General features: G+C 32.1%; 2 protein-coding genes across 2 annotated transcripts; one reads left to right on the top strand and one right to left on the bottom strand.

Moving 5' to 3' along the window:
- The first annotated feature begins 676 nt into the window (after window positions 1–676).
- On the top strand, window positions 677–2,096 carry LOC111371477. Its single transcript, XM_022993497.1, has 2 exons — window positions 677–918; window positions 1,714–2,096. The coding sequence occupies exons 1-2, from the start codon at window positions 684–686 to the stop codon at window positions 1,839–1,841; spliced, it is 363 nt and encodes a 120-aa protein (XP_022849265.1). The 5' UTR covers window positions 677–683; the 3' UTR covers window positions 1,842–2,096.
- A 3,031-nt stretch (window positions 2,097–5,127) lies between these two features.
- LOC111371478 (histidine-containing phosphotransfer protein 1-like) lies at window positions 5,128–7,953 on the bottom strand. Its single transcript, XM_022993498.1, has 7 exons — window positions 7,661–7,953; window positions 7,465–7,627; window positions 7,223–7,353; window positions 6,784–6,852; window positions 6,411–6,482; window positions 6,221–6,293; window positions 5,128–5,425 (listed from the first exon to the last, which is right to left on the bottom strand). The coding sequence occupies exons 2-7, from the start codon at window positions 7,522–7,524 to the stop codon at window positions 5,366–5,368; spliced, it is 465 nt and encodes a 154-aa protein (XP_022849266.1). The 5' UTR covers window positions 7,525–7,627; window positions 7,661–7,953; the 3' UTR covers window positions 5,128–5,365.
- Between the last annotated feature and the right edge of the window lie 3,926 nt (window positions 7,954–11,879).

Genomic DNA, 11,879 nt, shown 5'->3' on the forward strand with positions numbered 1-11,879 from the left:
GTAGTTAGTAGGCTTGTGCTCTTCTCTCCGCCTTGATTCGACGGAGCCTTATTCAATTGTTGTGAACATAATTCACCTGAATCTCCATTGTTTTTTTATAGAGAGACGGAACTATGATCGTCCTAGATGAAAATCTTAAAAGGTCCTTTTGAAACTTTAGCAGCAAGCATTTCCATTTTGCACTTTTAAATTTGGGGAAGAAAATAAAGTTTTAAATGTTTGAAATTGTAGATGGTACATATGAAAGTTTTGGTACAATTTGTAAAAAAATAAAAAGTTTAGGACCACACCTACAATTATTCTTTTTTTAATTTGGGCATTTTTTAACCTTTTTAACACTTAAACTAATGGAATTGGATGGCAGGGAAGTGGAGTGTATCGTGCTTTAAAGTTTATACGGAAGAATTTTTTTTGCCAATTTGAAAAAGTGGAGGGGCATTTGACAATAAGTCCATTCGTCGAACTCTTTAATTAAAAGGCAATGTTGCCTTTTTAAAGATGGTCAAATTATGGTCAGAGGCTTGATTTTTGGTCAATTGACGGTTTTTACACGAAACCGTCCAAGGGTCCTTCTACCGCACATTTTTTAAATTGTGAGACATATCAACTATGATTTAGAAATTTGGAACTAATGAACAGTTTGGGACCTCCGATGCAAATTTCTCTAAAAATAAGAAAAATATATGAAAGTCAACACAAAAGATCGTGCAACAAATCAAGTGACCCCTCTCTCTATAGAACAATCAGTGAGAGTGGAAGCGCTTGAATCAATGGCGTCTGTAACGGCGAGGCTTGCATTCCGCTTAGTGGTGGTGATTCTGATGCTGCTGACGCTGTACTACGTTGGCCGCCCGCTCTACTGGAAAATCTCTGCCACCATTCATGACATCCGCAAGAACAAACAAACCGTCTCTGGAGGTCCATCTTTTATTAACTTAATTCACATCTATTAATATATGTATACGTATTCGTGGATGTATTGATATGTATATTTACGTATATCGTGAATTTCGCTCCTTGTTTGCAGTGGGTTTGAGTTTAAATAATTTGTCGCCTCCTCAGAAGAGATTATTTCTGTTTCCTTTTTTTTATTAATTTCAATTGGAAATTTGGAAATTATGCTCACTGACACGTTAATACACCTTTTTATTAATTATTATATGTGTTCCCTGAATTTTTATATGGATTCATTGCAATTGTTGTGGTTTTTTGTTTTCAAAAAATATGAGTGAAATTGAAAAATTCATTTTCATTTTCTTCAATTACGTATATTCATTCATTATTTTCTATTTGATTTCATCAAAGGTACATGTGATACACTTAAATTTTCACCTGTATTTAGTGGATACATATTGTGTTCTATTTTTTGTTATGGTTTAACTGAGGTATGTGAGTTTTTCATGTTATTTTGTATAGAACTAAGCTAGTCGTAAGACCATGTTTTACAACTTGGTTGACAATGTATGTGTTGGAAAGATCCTTGCCATTGATTTCAAAAACAGTTTTTCAAATGAATGAATATGATGCCTGCCAACTCACATGATTGTCCACCAAGTTGTCAACTAAATTCTATTTGGTTTCCTCAAAGCTACATGGGATAGAGTTAATCCTTCACCTGTATTTAGTGGATTTGAGTGTTATTTTATTTTTTTAATTTCAATTTTTTCACTCCTAAAAGAGTAGAATCTTCATTCACGCATTTTTTAAAAGCAGGGATTTCACAAATTTTGCTAGAAGCTCAGAATTCAGTGGGTTGGTTCCATGACGAATCTGATCCAGGCTTGCATTATGAAAAGAAATCTGCTACTGCAAGGAGGTTTCTTCTTGGTCAGGTTTTGTGAACGCGAAGGATTGTTGTCTATTTTTATCATTTTCATCTTATCCACAAAAGTATTGTTCAACATGGTATATGTCATAAAGTTGGTATAGATCTGGTCGAATGAAAACATGATGTAACAATAAAATTGAATGGCTGACTGTTGAACTGCTCGAGTATTTGGGCTGATGCTATTCATACAGATATTTTGATACTGATAAAATGAAGAGTCGAAGCTAATGGTAAAACTATGTCTGCGGCATATACTGTTTGTGCAAAATGCTGAAAAGAACTTCAAGAAGTGTTTAATAGTGGTTTCCTGATTAGTTATCCAGCTTGTCGATAACAAATTTGGAACTATTTATTGGGTGGAGTGGAATGAAATAAATCATCTTTGGTCGAGAGTTCAATCAATTTGGCTTTTTGAATCTATAAAAATACTCTAATAAGATCCTTGTTAATAAGAAGGTTTTTAGTACTATTATTTTCCACTAGCAAATGCCATTGAGGTCTTAAGATAAAATTATAAAGAAGTAGGGAAAAGAGTTGTGGTTTTTTGGGAGGAAACGTGTTCAGCATTGATTCGCCTTTGTGCTTAGATAACCTGAAAATCCCATGTCATATAAAAGTATGTAAAAAACCTTATAGTAAACGTCGGTGATATTGAAAAAGAGGTAAAGTATACTCACGATGTTATGGTCCATGCTGTATATGGCATGATAGTGGTGGTTGGTGAGAATTTTGGATTGATTTGGTGTTTATTGGACTAAAGATTTCAGATTTTTATGCAAACATTTTATGAAGCAAAATTTTTAGGGACTATAGGATTGAATGCTCATGTCATTAGCAACCCGGTTATCTGAATTACATTCTTTTGAAATGAAACTATGAGTTGTCATTTCCTCACATCATGGAAAATACCACTTCTTCATTCTGTTGTGCGGTTGGATTTGAGGACCTCATTGTGCTTTCTGTTCCTTTCCGTTTTAATTCTTGCTCATACATATTTTCCTGCAACCATTTAAGTCTATGCTAGCCATGTTTTATGGTGAATGTTCCTTGGAAAAAATCTAGGGTAGCACCATTCCTTGCATTGTTAGCCAGCTATGGAAATCATAATTCTTGGCTTCTCCTTTGTTAGACTTGAATAGAATTGAGGCACGATACTTGAAGGAATAAGAGAACTTGGATGCGAAAGTTGTACTTTCAGACTTCTAATATATAGTACAGGTACAAGATGATGTATAAGTTCTCGGCAGCAGATTATTAGATAGTGAATTTATACTGTTATTAACCCTTTAAATTGGAGTGAATAAGTACTTACTGGCAATAGTATTATCAAATTCATGCTCTTACTTTCATAGACTTTTTTTTGTAACTCTCATTGTTGATGATGGAACAATTAAGAATTTACAACATATTAGTAGATTAATAGATCGCTTTGGAAGGACATTGCTTATTCTCTTTCTACTATAGGCATTATTTGGATGCACGCAGATTCTGTAATTTTACATGTGGCAACAATGATAACTTTAGATATTCACATGTTTTAGATATTTAGCATTTCTTTGATAATATTATAATTTTTATTAATGGTTGTTTCTGTATTTCCGGGACCAAGGAACAATTAGATTTGTTCCTTGGTCATAGCTAGAAATTGAAGGACATTTTGATGAATTTATTCTCAAAAATATTTATTTTCTCTTTGGTTAGGATAATTCGTCTACTGGGATTTTCCCTGCATTCAACCCCAACATCTTTCTTTGAAATAGTTTTTCAGGGGAAAGGGAAATTGACTGAAATTGCAGTAAAAGAGCCAGCTTTGTGGCATTGTTTGAGACTTTCGACTATACTATTTGGAATTTTGAAGGAATGCTAAATTCATCGTCTTTGATCATATTTTCCACCAAAAAAATATATTAGTAGAGTATAAAAATGCTTATGGTCCATTATATTGTTAGATAGACTAAAAGAAAAATAACGAACATAAAAGTTCGATAAAATACTGTTCTTCATTTCAAAGCACGTAACAAAAAAATTGGACAAAAAACCACCATAGTCCATAAAATAAAACTAATTAACTGAAGGTGAAGAATAATAATGTGATGAAAAAGTAAAGGATATAAATGCGAAAATGAGTAAAAATTGGAGACTTTAATTGTGATTAAAATGTGCTATAGTTGTAATGTGAATATTATTGTCCTTATTTATTTTTCTCTTTTTTTCAAGTGTATATATCAATTTTCCTTTGGGGATATTAAGCCCCTGTTTATTTCTCATTCTTTTCTCAGTAAAATGAAAAATATAATTGTTATCAATCATATCAAACCACCAAATTTAAATTTCTATCTCTTATGTGGGGTTCATAACGACTATATTTTTCATTTTCATTTTTACAAAAATGAAAAACAAACTTTCTCTAAATATTAATTTTCGAAAAATTGGAATGGGCCTTTCTCCCATTAAAAGATCTAAATGTACATAAACAAGCTTAGGAAAAAATAAAATCATGCTACATTTGCATCTTCCTTTACATCATTTTTTACCCTCCATCGCATAGTAACACACCATTGGACAGTTTTAAAAAAATAACAATTTTCCCTCCGATCATTTTTTAAAAACACATCAATTAAATCTTGCACTTTTGTAGGGAAAATATACTACGCACGCAAATCAGTTGAAAATTGTCACCTTGATTGACGCAAACATTGATTAAAATCCAATGCTCCATTAACGTAACCATGAAGGTCAAATCTCAACGTGTAATTAGCCTTTTTTTAACCTAAAAAAATAATTTGAATAATGTTACTTGTATTTAAGGAATTACATAAAATGTTAATGATAAACGAGGTGCCAAAAAGATAGTGAATTTTTTTATTATTCTTATTATTTGATTGAAGAAAAGTTGATTTGGATTATGTTATACATACATCAGGGTGTTCATAACGAATAAAATATAATTTATCTTAAGTGAATCTCCCGTAAACACCATTATGGACACCACATTATCTACAAGTAGCATATTCCTTTTGATTTAGTCATATCTCACTAAATCATGTGTTTATAAATCAATTTGTAAGTAATGATATACATAAAGAACAAAAAAATAAAAATAATAAATATTAGCTTATCACTATTTCCCTGACACTTAGTCAACAAGAATTAAAGTTTTCTTGCTTAAGAGCCAAAATAGTCACAATTGATTCCATTTTACATCTTCATGCGGGATTACGAAACCCCAAGAACCCTCTCACTCCTTAGGCAAATCCCCATGAACAGCATCTAATCCTAATTTGATACAGATAGGGAGGGAGCCAGAGAAACTTGGATTACATTATTAGATAATCATAATGCATTATTAACACTAAAACTTTCCAAGTCCAGAACTAGATCCAGCATATTAGTTTCATAAAAGTTGATACAGAGCAGAATCTCAGAACTAGCTAAAGGTACCTTAAGCTTAACAAAGTAATTTCCAAAAAAAAAAAGAAAAAAATCAGAAAAGTTTCTCCATATGTTTCCCATGCCTTTGCATTCATTAGAGAGGCTTCAGAGCATCCATTCCACCAAGTTAGTTGATCCACCAGCTGCCACAATCTGTTTCTCCAACTGTTATATAAAGAATTCGTGTTAGGACAGGAACACTACCATTACACAAAGCAAACAATTTTATTTACTGTTGAAATCTTGTTGTTCAAGATCTTGGATGGATGAATTAAAAGAGGAAATTAAAGGCCATGATGGTCGCATAGGCCTTTTAGGCATACGGTCAGATAGACCCTTGCAAAGATATCAAAGGCAGCCAAGGTTAAAACTATGCGACCGCATAGTTATAAATTTCGACCGTTGGCTGGATTTTTTTGAATTTTCTGGTGGTTTTATTAATGAAACATTGCACCTCTTTGCTTTGAGTTGAAACCACTTCGTATGGGATGTTTGAAAATTTATAAATACTTCTTGTGTTCATCCCAAAACACATGATATTACATTATTCATCCAACTTTGAGAGAAATTGTCTTTATACATAATCAAATTCCTCCTTTTTCACTTGTTCATTTTTGAAGCCCACTTTTGCTTTTGTTATTCTTCATTAAGATTTAAGACTTGTTTAATCTTACAAACTATTTGCCATTTTCAATCCTTAAAAGCAAAACGAGAGAAGGCAAGTATCGTTTGAGGACGACAATATATTCTTCGTGTTCAAACATTTGCCGGATTTCACGATCATCATTTTCTTCTACTATTTTTTCTCCATTGCTGTAATATTTTTATTTTTATAACATTTAGCTCGCACTGTTTATTTACCATTTGTTCTTTTCGATATATGAATAGAATTAAATTCCAAACAATTCAACAGAAGTTACCATATCGATTCAGAATTATGAAAAAAGTCCCTGGACTCACCTGAAATAGATCTTCAAGCTTGTTCTTGATTAGCAGATACTCTTGTTTAACTTGTTGCAAGCATCTCAAGCACCTATGTCATTACAGAACACTCCTCATTAAACTCAAAAGGTTCAAAATCTAAGTGCAGACAAGTCCTCATTATACTCATCTAATTTTCTTATAATACTTAATTCGGGGAAATTCTTACCCTTCAGTATTTTGCCCTTCGCAGGAATTGCGAAAAGAAATGCAAGAGTTTTTTACCCTCTGAGCACCAATGCTGTTATACCACAAACAACAGTTAATATAACATAAAACTGTAATATCAATACCAGTTTTGCTTCTTTTTCGACGTCTTTTGGCAATTAAAATTTGTCATGAAACGCAAAAGTTTTACCAGTAACGAGTCCAGACACATAAATTGACTCGTTACTATTTTTACACAATTTAGTAACAATATCAAGCATTTATACCTAAAATAATTATAAGGATCAAACTTGAGGTGCTAATAAGTAGGTTCTGATTCTAAAAAGTTTTCTCTTGTCTGCTTGTATTTCTTTAAACCAAGAAATTCATGATACCTGGAGCTGCTTCCTTTCAGCTGATGAACATGAGCATCAATCTTTTTGAAATCCACATTCGGCTCATCCCTGGAAGAAGACACATATAATGACCCCAATAATAAAACCGGGCAATCCGCTCCATCTAAAGCTTATTTGACTTGTTAGGCTTCAAGATTTATGTTACCAAACGAGTATTCGTAGATGTTTTTGCCCCATATTTCACAAAAAATTGATTTCCACAATAGTAATTTTTTGTAGAACAAAAATTTTGAATTTACCTGCAAATTATTTTATTGATAGAATGTATATTCAAAAATAAATTTTAAAAGGAATGAATTTTTGGATAATGGGTCTCAAACATGAGCTTAATCTTTTTTGTGTTCAATTTTAAGATAGAATGGCACGCCTTAGCATCCTTATACTTAAAAATAAATACAATACAGGGAGAGAAACTCACAGAGCTCTGGAAAGATCATTGATAAGCCTTTCAGAATCGTCAAAGAAGAGAGACACGACTTCAACAACAAATTTTGGGTTGCTCTCATCTTGAAGTTGGTACAGCTGAGTAAACTGACTATCCAAGAATCCCTACAAAACAAAATCCACAAATCAAAACTCCAAATAAACACGTAAAAACTAAATAAAAGCAACAGCATATATTCAAATTCAAGAAAATTTATCTTTTCCCCATTATTTTACCTCACGATATAAAGCCGCAGTGTATTCAAGAAAAGTCCTCTGCAACTGATTTACCTCCATGATTCGTCTTATGGGCTTGCTTGGAAACACAAAATTATAAAGGAAGACAAGTTGGGATTGACAGATCTTGGGGAATCAGACACTATGAATGGTTAAACAGAGAATTTGATAATTTTGTGTTGGCAGGGTGGAGAGAGGAAGATCAAAATTTGTCCACAGTACAATATTAGAGTCTACTCTTTCCTTTTTGCTTAGGTTTTCCTTCTCTAGAATTGTGCAGTTTGTTTTGTTTTATCACACATATTACAGACCTTGAAAAGATTTTGATATTCTGTGGCATCATTTCAAGAGCCGTTCCATTAGGCCCCCTAGTGGTATTGTCTTTCCAATATCTCTCCTTAGGGATGGTGAGGGGTGGGTCGGAGCAGTTATTTTCGTTCCTTATCTGGTTGAGTATTTTTGTCTCCTTGTTCTGTCCTCATACTTTATTACGGCAAAGCGAGTGTGAGTGTAGGTGCAGGTGCAGGTGCAGGAGCAAAGCGAGTTCGGGATGAAACGGAGTGGCTTTACTGCCCTGTTTACCCCCTGTTTGATTCCCATTATCTGAAAATGGAAATGGGGGAATAGTATTTTTTTTAAAAATGAGTGGATGAAAAAAAAGGAAAATTTTTCAATTTACGTGTAATATTATTTTATGGAAGATTATGTAGTTAAAAATAGGAGAAAAAAAATGAAATGTAATGTAATTTAATTTAATAGGGATCAAACATGAGCTTAATATTTTGAATAAAACTACTTACTCAAACTTATTAGAGAAGAACAACACAAATTGATTTGGCAGCAAATGATTGGTATTTTTTATTTTTATTTTTCGAATTGTCCAATAGTGCATCGATATGTGTTTCACCTGTTTTTGAACATGTATGTGTAGCATGATTGTATTATTTTTTTTATTCAATGTTTTTAGTTTGTGAATTTTTTTTTTTCAAATTGTAGAAAAATTAATGTTTTTCATATAAATGATGACGATTCTTTTCTTTTGATATGATAAAAAACTTCTATTTTGAAATGAATTTTAAACGAGACGAGTAATGAGGGACATTTTTCTCCGCCCTTACCTCACCACTCCCTGCCCTGTGTACCGGATGGTGGGGAATTCTTGTCATGTTAAGGACACGACCCGCGAGCAGCAAGTATAATGGATTTTTCTGTCATCTCTACTTTCTTCAGGCACACTTTTTTCCCCCTAATATTTTATATATATCTCATTGCCCATCACTCTTTCCATTATTTCTTGCATTTAATTACTTTTAAAAAAATGAAAATTGTATGGGACAAAATATATACCTTCTAGCGAATGAACCTTGGCCCCCACTTAATCCTTTAAAGAGACATGTAGCCCTTTGTTGGTTTTACTCAAAATTAAAATTTTAGCGATAAAAGTTGAATAAACGTGTAATTGAAAAATTGATAAGAGTTGTGTATTTTATAAAATGTGGGATTGAAAATAAATTTTAAAAAATATGGGCCAAAAAGAAACGTAGGTTACAACTAGAGATGTTACTCTGGCCAAACTAAAGTCACTCGTAATATGGCATGGGACCAATTTCTTAATTTGACATGTCTAAGCATATGTTGGCAAGGAATTGCAACCCTTAAAATGTTTTATCTGCAAACAAAATGAAGTGCATTTCGAAGTTGCGAATTAAAAATTATGCATGAGGGTTGACATATAAATTTAGTAGATTTTGATAAAAATTAATAAAATATTTGTTTAAAAAAATTGATAAATGTTATTAGTTCGTGAAATTTGTGGATAAAAATGAATTTGATGAAGATTGAATTCTAGAAAGTGGAGCATTACTTTTTCAACTTCAAAAAATGAAATCATTGCACAAACAATTATAATCAACTAATCTATAAAAATTTCAATCAAATCACAATATTCAAATTAATTAACAATAAAAGTATGATGTGAACAATTCTAGATGCCCACTAAACTTCATTCGATAATGCCTTTCCTTATCCAGGAATATTAGAATTTTCTCATTCGAATTAGATAAAAAAAAAAAAAAAAAAAAAAATTATTCCCTCGTCTCTTTTTTCTTTACTCTCAAAAATTGAATAGAATCGTGTCTTGACAAATGTGCTTCAGGACAGTAAGAAAATTCCAAAAAGATAGTCCCTTTGTTTAATATATCTTCAAATCAATTAACTAATAATTGTTGTAGCTATCAGAGGATTGCAAATCCTTTAGTTGGGCAGCATATTGAAAAGAAAATAATAGTTTTTTCTTTGACACATAAGTGGGAATATTAGGTTGAGCTTGAAACTAACTTATTTTTATTTCTTTAATCAAACATGTTTTCTCATAATTATTTCTTTTATCAATAAAACTTACTTTTTAAAAAGTATTATATTTGTTTAAAAATAACTTTTAAACATGCTGACACGTAACATGATGTTTTCCTCAAAAGATTCCTTATGTACAGTGGAATTTGTATCGAATCAATTGACTTTAATTTTATTATTTTAAAAACAGGTTTCTTTTTTTAACGGTTGATCTCACTCCATTTATCAATAAAGTGGTCAAATGGCACGATATTATGCTCTTAAATGGTGAGGTTGAAAAATTCGTAATTTTTTCAAGTTTAAATTTGACACTTTAGTCAATCTACTCGACAAGTCAACTTAAATTCTTTTATGTTAATTGTACCTACGTTCGTTTTATGATAGGTGTTTTGGGAGTGGTCGATTCGGCACTTGTGTGCTTATGATTTTGTTTTTTCAATAAATTTTGTGGACAAATCAATCATAATATGCCTAATTTCAATCCAAAATTGGAGATAGTCAACCACTCATAACTCCAAAGCTCTAAGTTCCTTTTGGCCTCCATTAAATTAAATTTCATTTTTCTCTAATCTATTTTCAATTACACAATTTTTCATAGAATAATATTACATGTAAATCGAAATTTTTTCCTTATTTATCAACTACTCATTCTACAAAAAATACTATTCCTCCCATTTTAATTTGAAAAAATGGGGGCCAAATAGGGCCTAAATTACATCTATCTTTGACAAAGTTGCAACTCTTATTTTTGTGTTATTATGTTGCATTTTGACTCTCCCACAATCCTATTTTCACGATTTAGATTGCTCCCATTTCCCTTGCTCTACTACAGGAATCGCTTTTATATTCTTTTTACCCTGACTGCAAGTAGGGAGGATCCATAGCTAAGCCCCCTCCCATTCGAGGCCGGGTGGCCTCCCCACAAGCAGTAGTTCAAATATAGTAACAAGATCATTCCAACAAATTGTAGGTCGAAGAATAATATCAAGAAATAGAGTTGTTATTTAGTTGTCATATTAGATCATGTGAATGTAATGCTGGCCAAACCTTTTCTTAAACTAGTTATAAGATAATCACTCAAATTAATGTTCAATTAACTGCCAATAGTAAGCATGGATCTTGATATTTCTTACAGGGACAGTCAATCACATTTTATATGTTAATGTCTCCATAGCAAGAAACAACAAGAATCAAGCCCGTTAATTAGTCTACGTATCTCTCGATGTTGAACAGAGAGCGTGCGTAGCTGTATTTAAAAATTACATTTTAAAAAGTCTTATTTACCCTTTTAAAAATAAACAATAAGTTTATGTTCAGTTTGTAGAAAAAGTGGTTTTATTCAAATATTAAAATTCATCATAAATTTACTCATCAATACGTTGATGTATCATGCCAATAGCCGATATTTATTAGATCATCTTTCAGATGAAATAAGTAACTTAAAATGAAAATTTAATTTTTTTTAGTGGAGAAAAATGTCCAATGCTCATAAGCTGATATTGCTTTCAATTATTGACTTCATGATATGACAAGATGGAATCTCCTTGTGATCCATTAACATTTTGTAAAACAATAAATCTTCTTGGCCGTCCAACACAGTTCTTTGTAAATATAATTTCATCAAATCAGAATCACAATGATTGATGAGACGTTGAGACCCAAAAGAGCCCACTAAATGCTCATATTAGATACAAAATTGAAAATTATAAAGCAAAAAGCCAGCACAAAAAATAACTCTTCTTCTTCTTCATTTTTTCTAGGTTTTAATTATGTTGTAACATTAGACATCTTGACCTTGTCCATAAGTTGGCAAGGAAAATTCCGAACGCAATAATATAAAAATGAATAGTTAGTTGACATTCCATTATTTACTGTAGTAATTATTCACTTACTCCCACTTGCAAACACTGGTGCACTCCGACCGAGAAGTCCACATGCTCGACTAGACTAGCAACTTCTCAACCACATTGATGGTCAATGTCAACGAGCCGAGCCAGCCCGCTCGCTAATCGAAATTTAAGGCTCGAGCTCAACTCGAGTAAAAATGATTCGAGTTTTTTTTT

The sequence above is a fragment of the Olea europaea genome, chromosome 22 (genome assembly GCF_002742605.1).
Source record: "Olea europaea var. sylvestris chromosome 22, O_europaea_v1, whole genome shotgun sequence".
In the NCBI taxonomy this organism is placed as follows: domain Eukaryota; kingdom Viridiplantae; phylum Streptophyta; class Magnoliopsida; order Lamiales; family Oleaceae; genus Olea; species Olea europaea.

Bases quoted from the DNA above. Each gene is read 5' to 3' on its own strand.
- LOC111371477 (XM_022993497.1), top strand. From the start codon at position 684: ATGAAAGTCAACACAAAAGATCGTGCAACAAATCAAGTGACCCCTCTC. The intron at 919-1,713 runs GTCCATCTTTTA...TTTTAAAAGCAG, and splicing joins CAAACAAACCGTCTCTGGAG to GGATTTCACAAATTTTGCTA.
- LOC111371478 (XM_022993498.1), bottom strand. From the start codon at position 7,524: ATGGAGGTAAATCAGTTGCAGAGGACTTTTCTTGAATACACTGCGGCT. The intron at 6,483-6,783 runs GTATCATGAATT...GTGGTATAACAG, and splicing joins CTGAAAGGAAGCAGCTCCAG to CATTGGTGCTCAGAGGGTAA. The intron at 6,294-6,410 runs GTAAGAATTTCC...GTAATGACATAG, and splicing joins GAAGGGCAAAATACTGAAGG to GTGCTTGAGATGCTTGCAAC.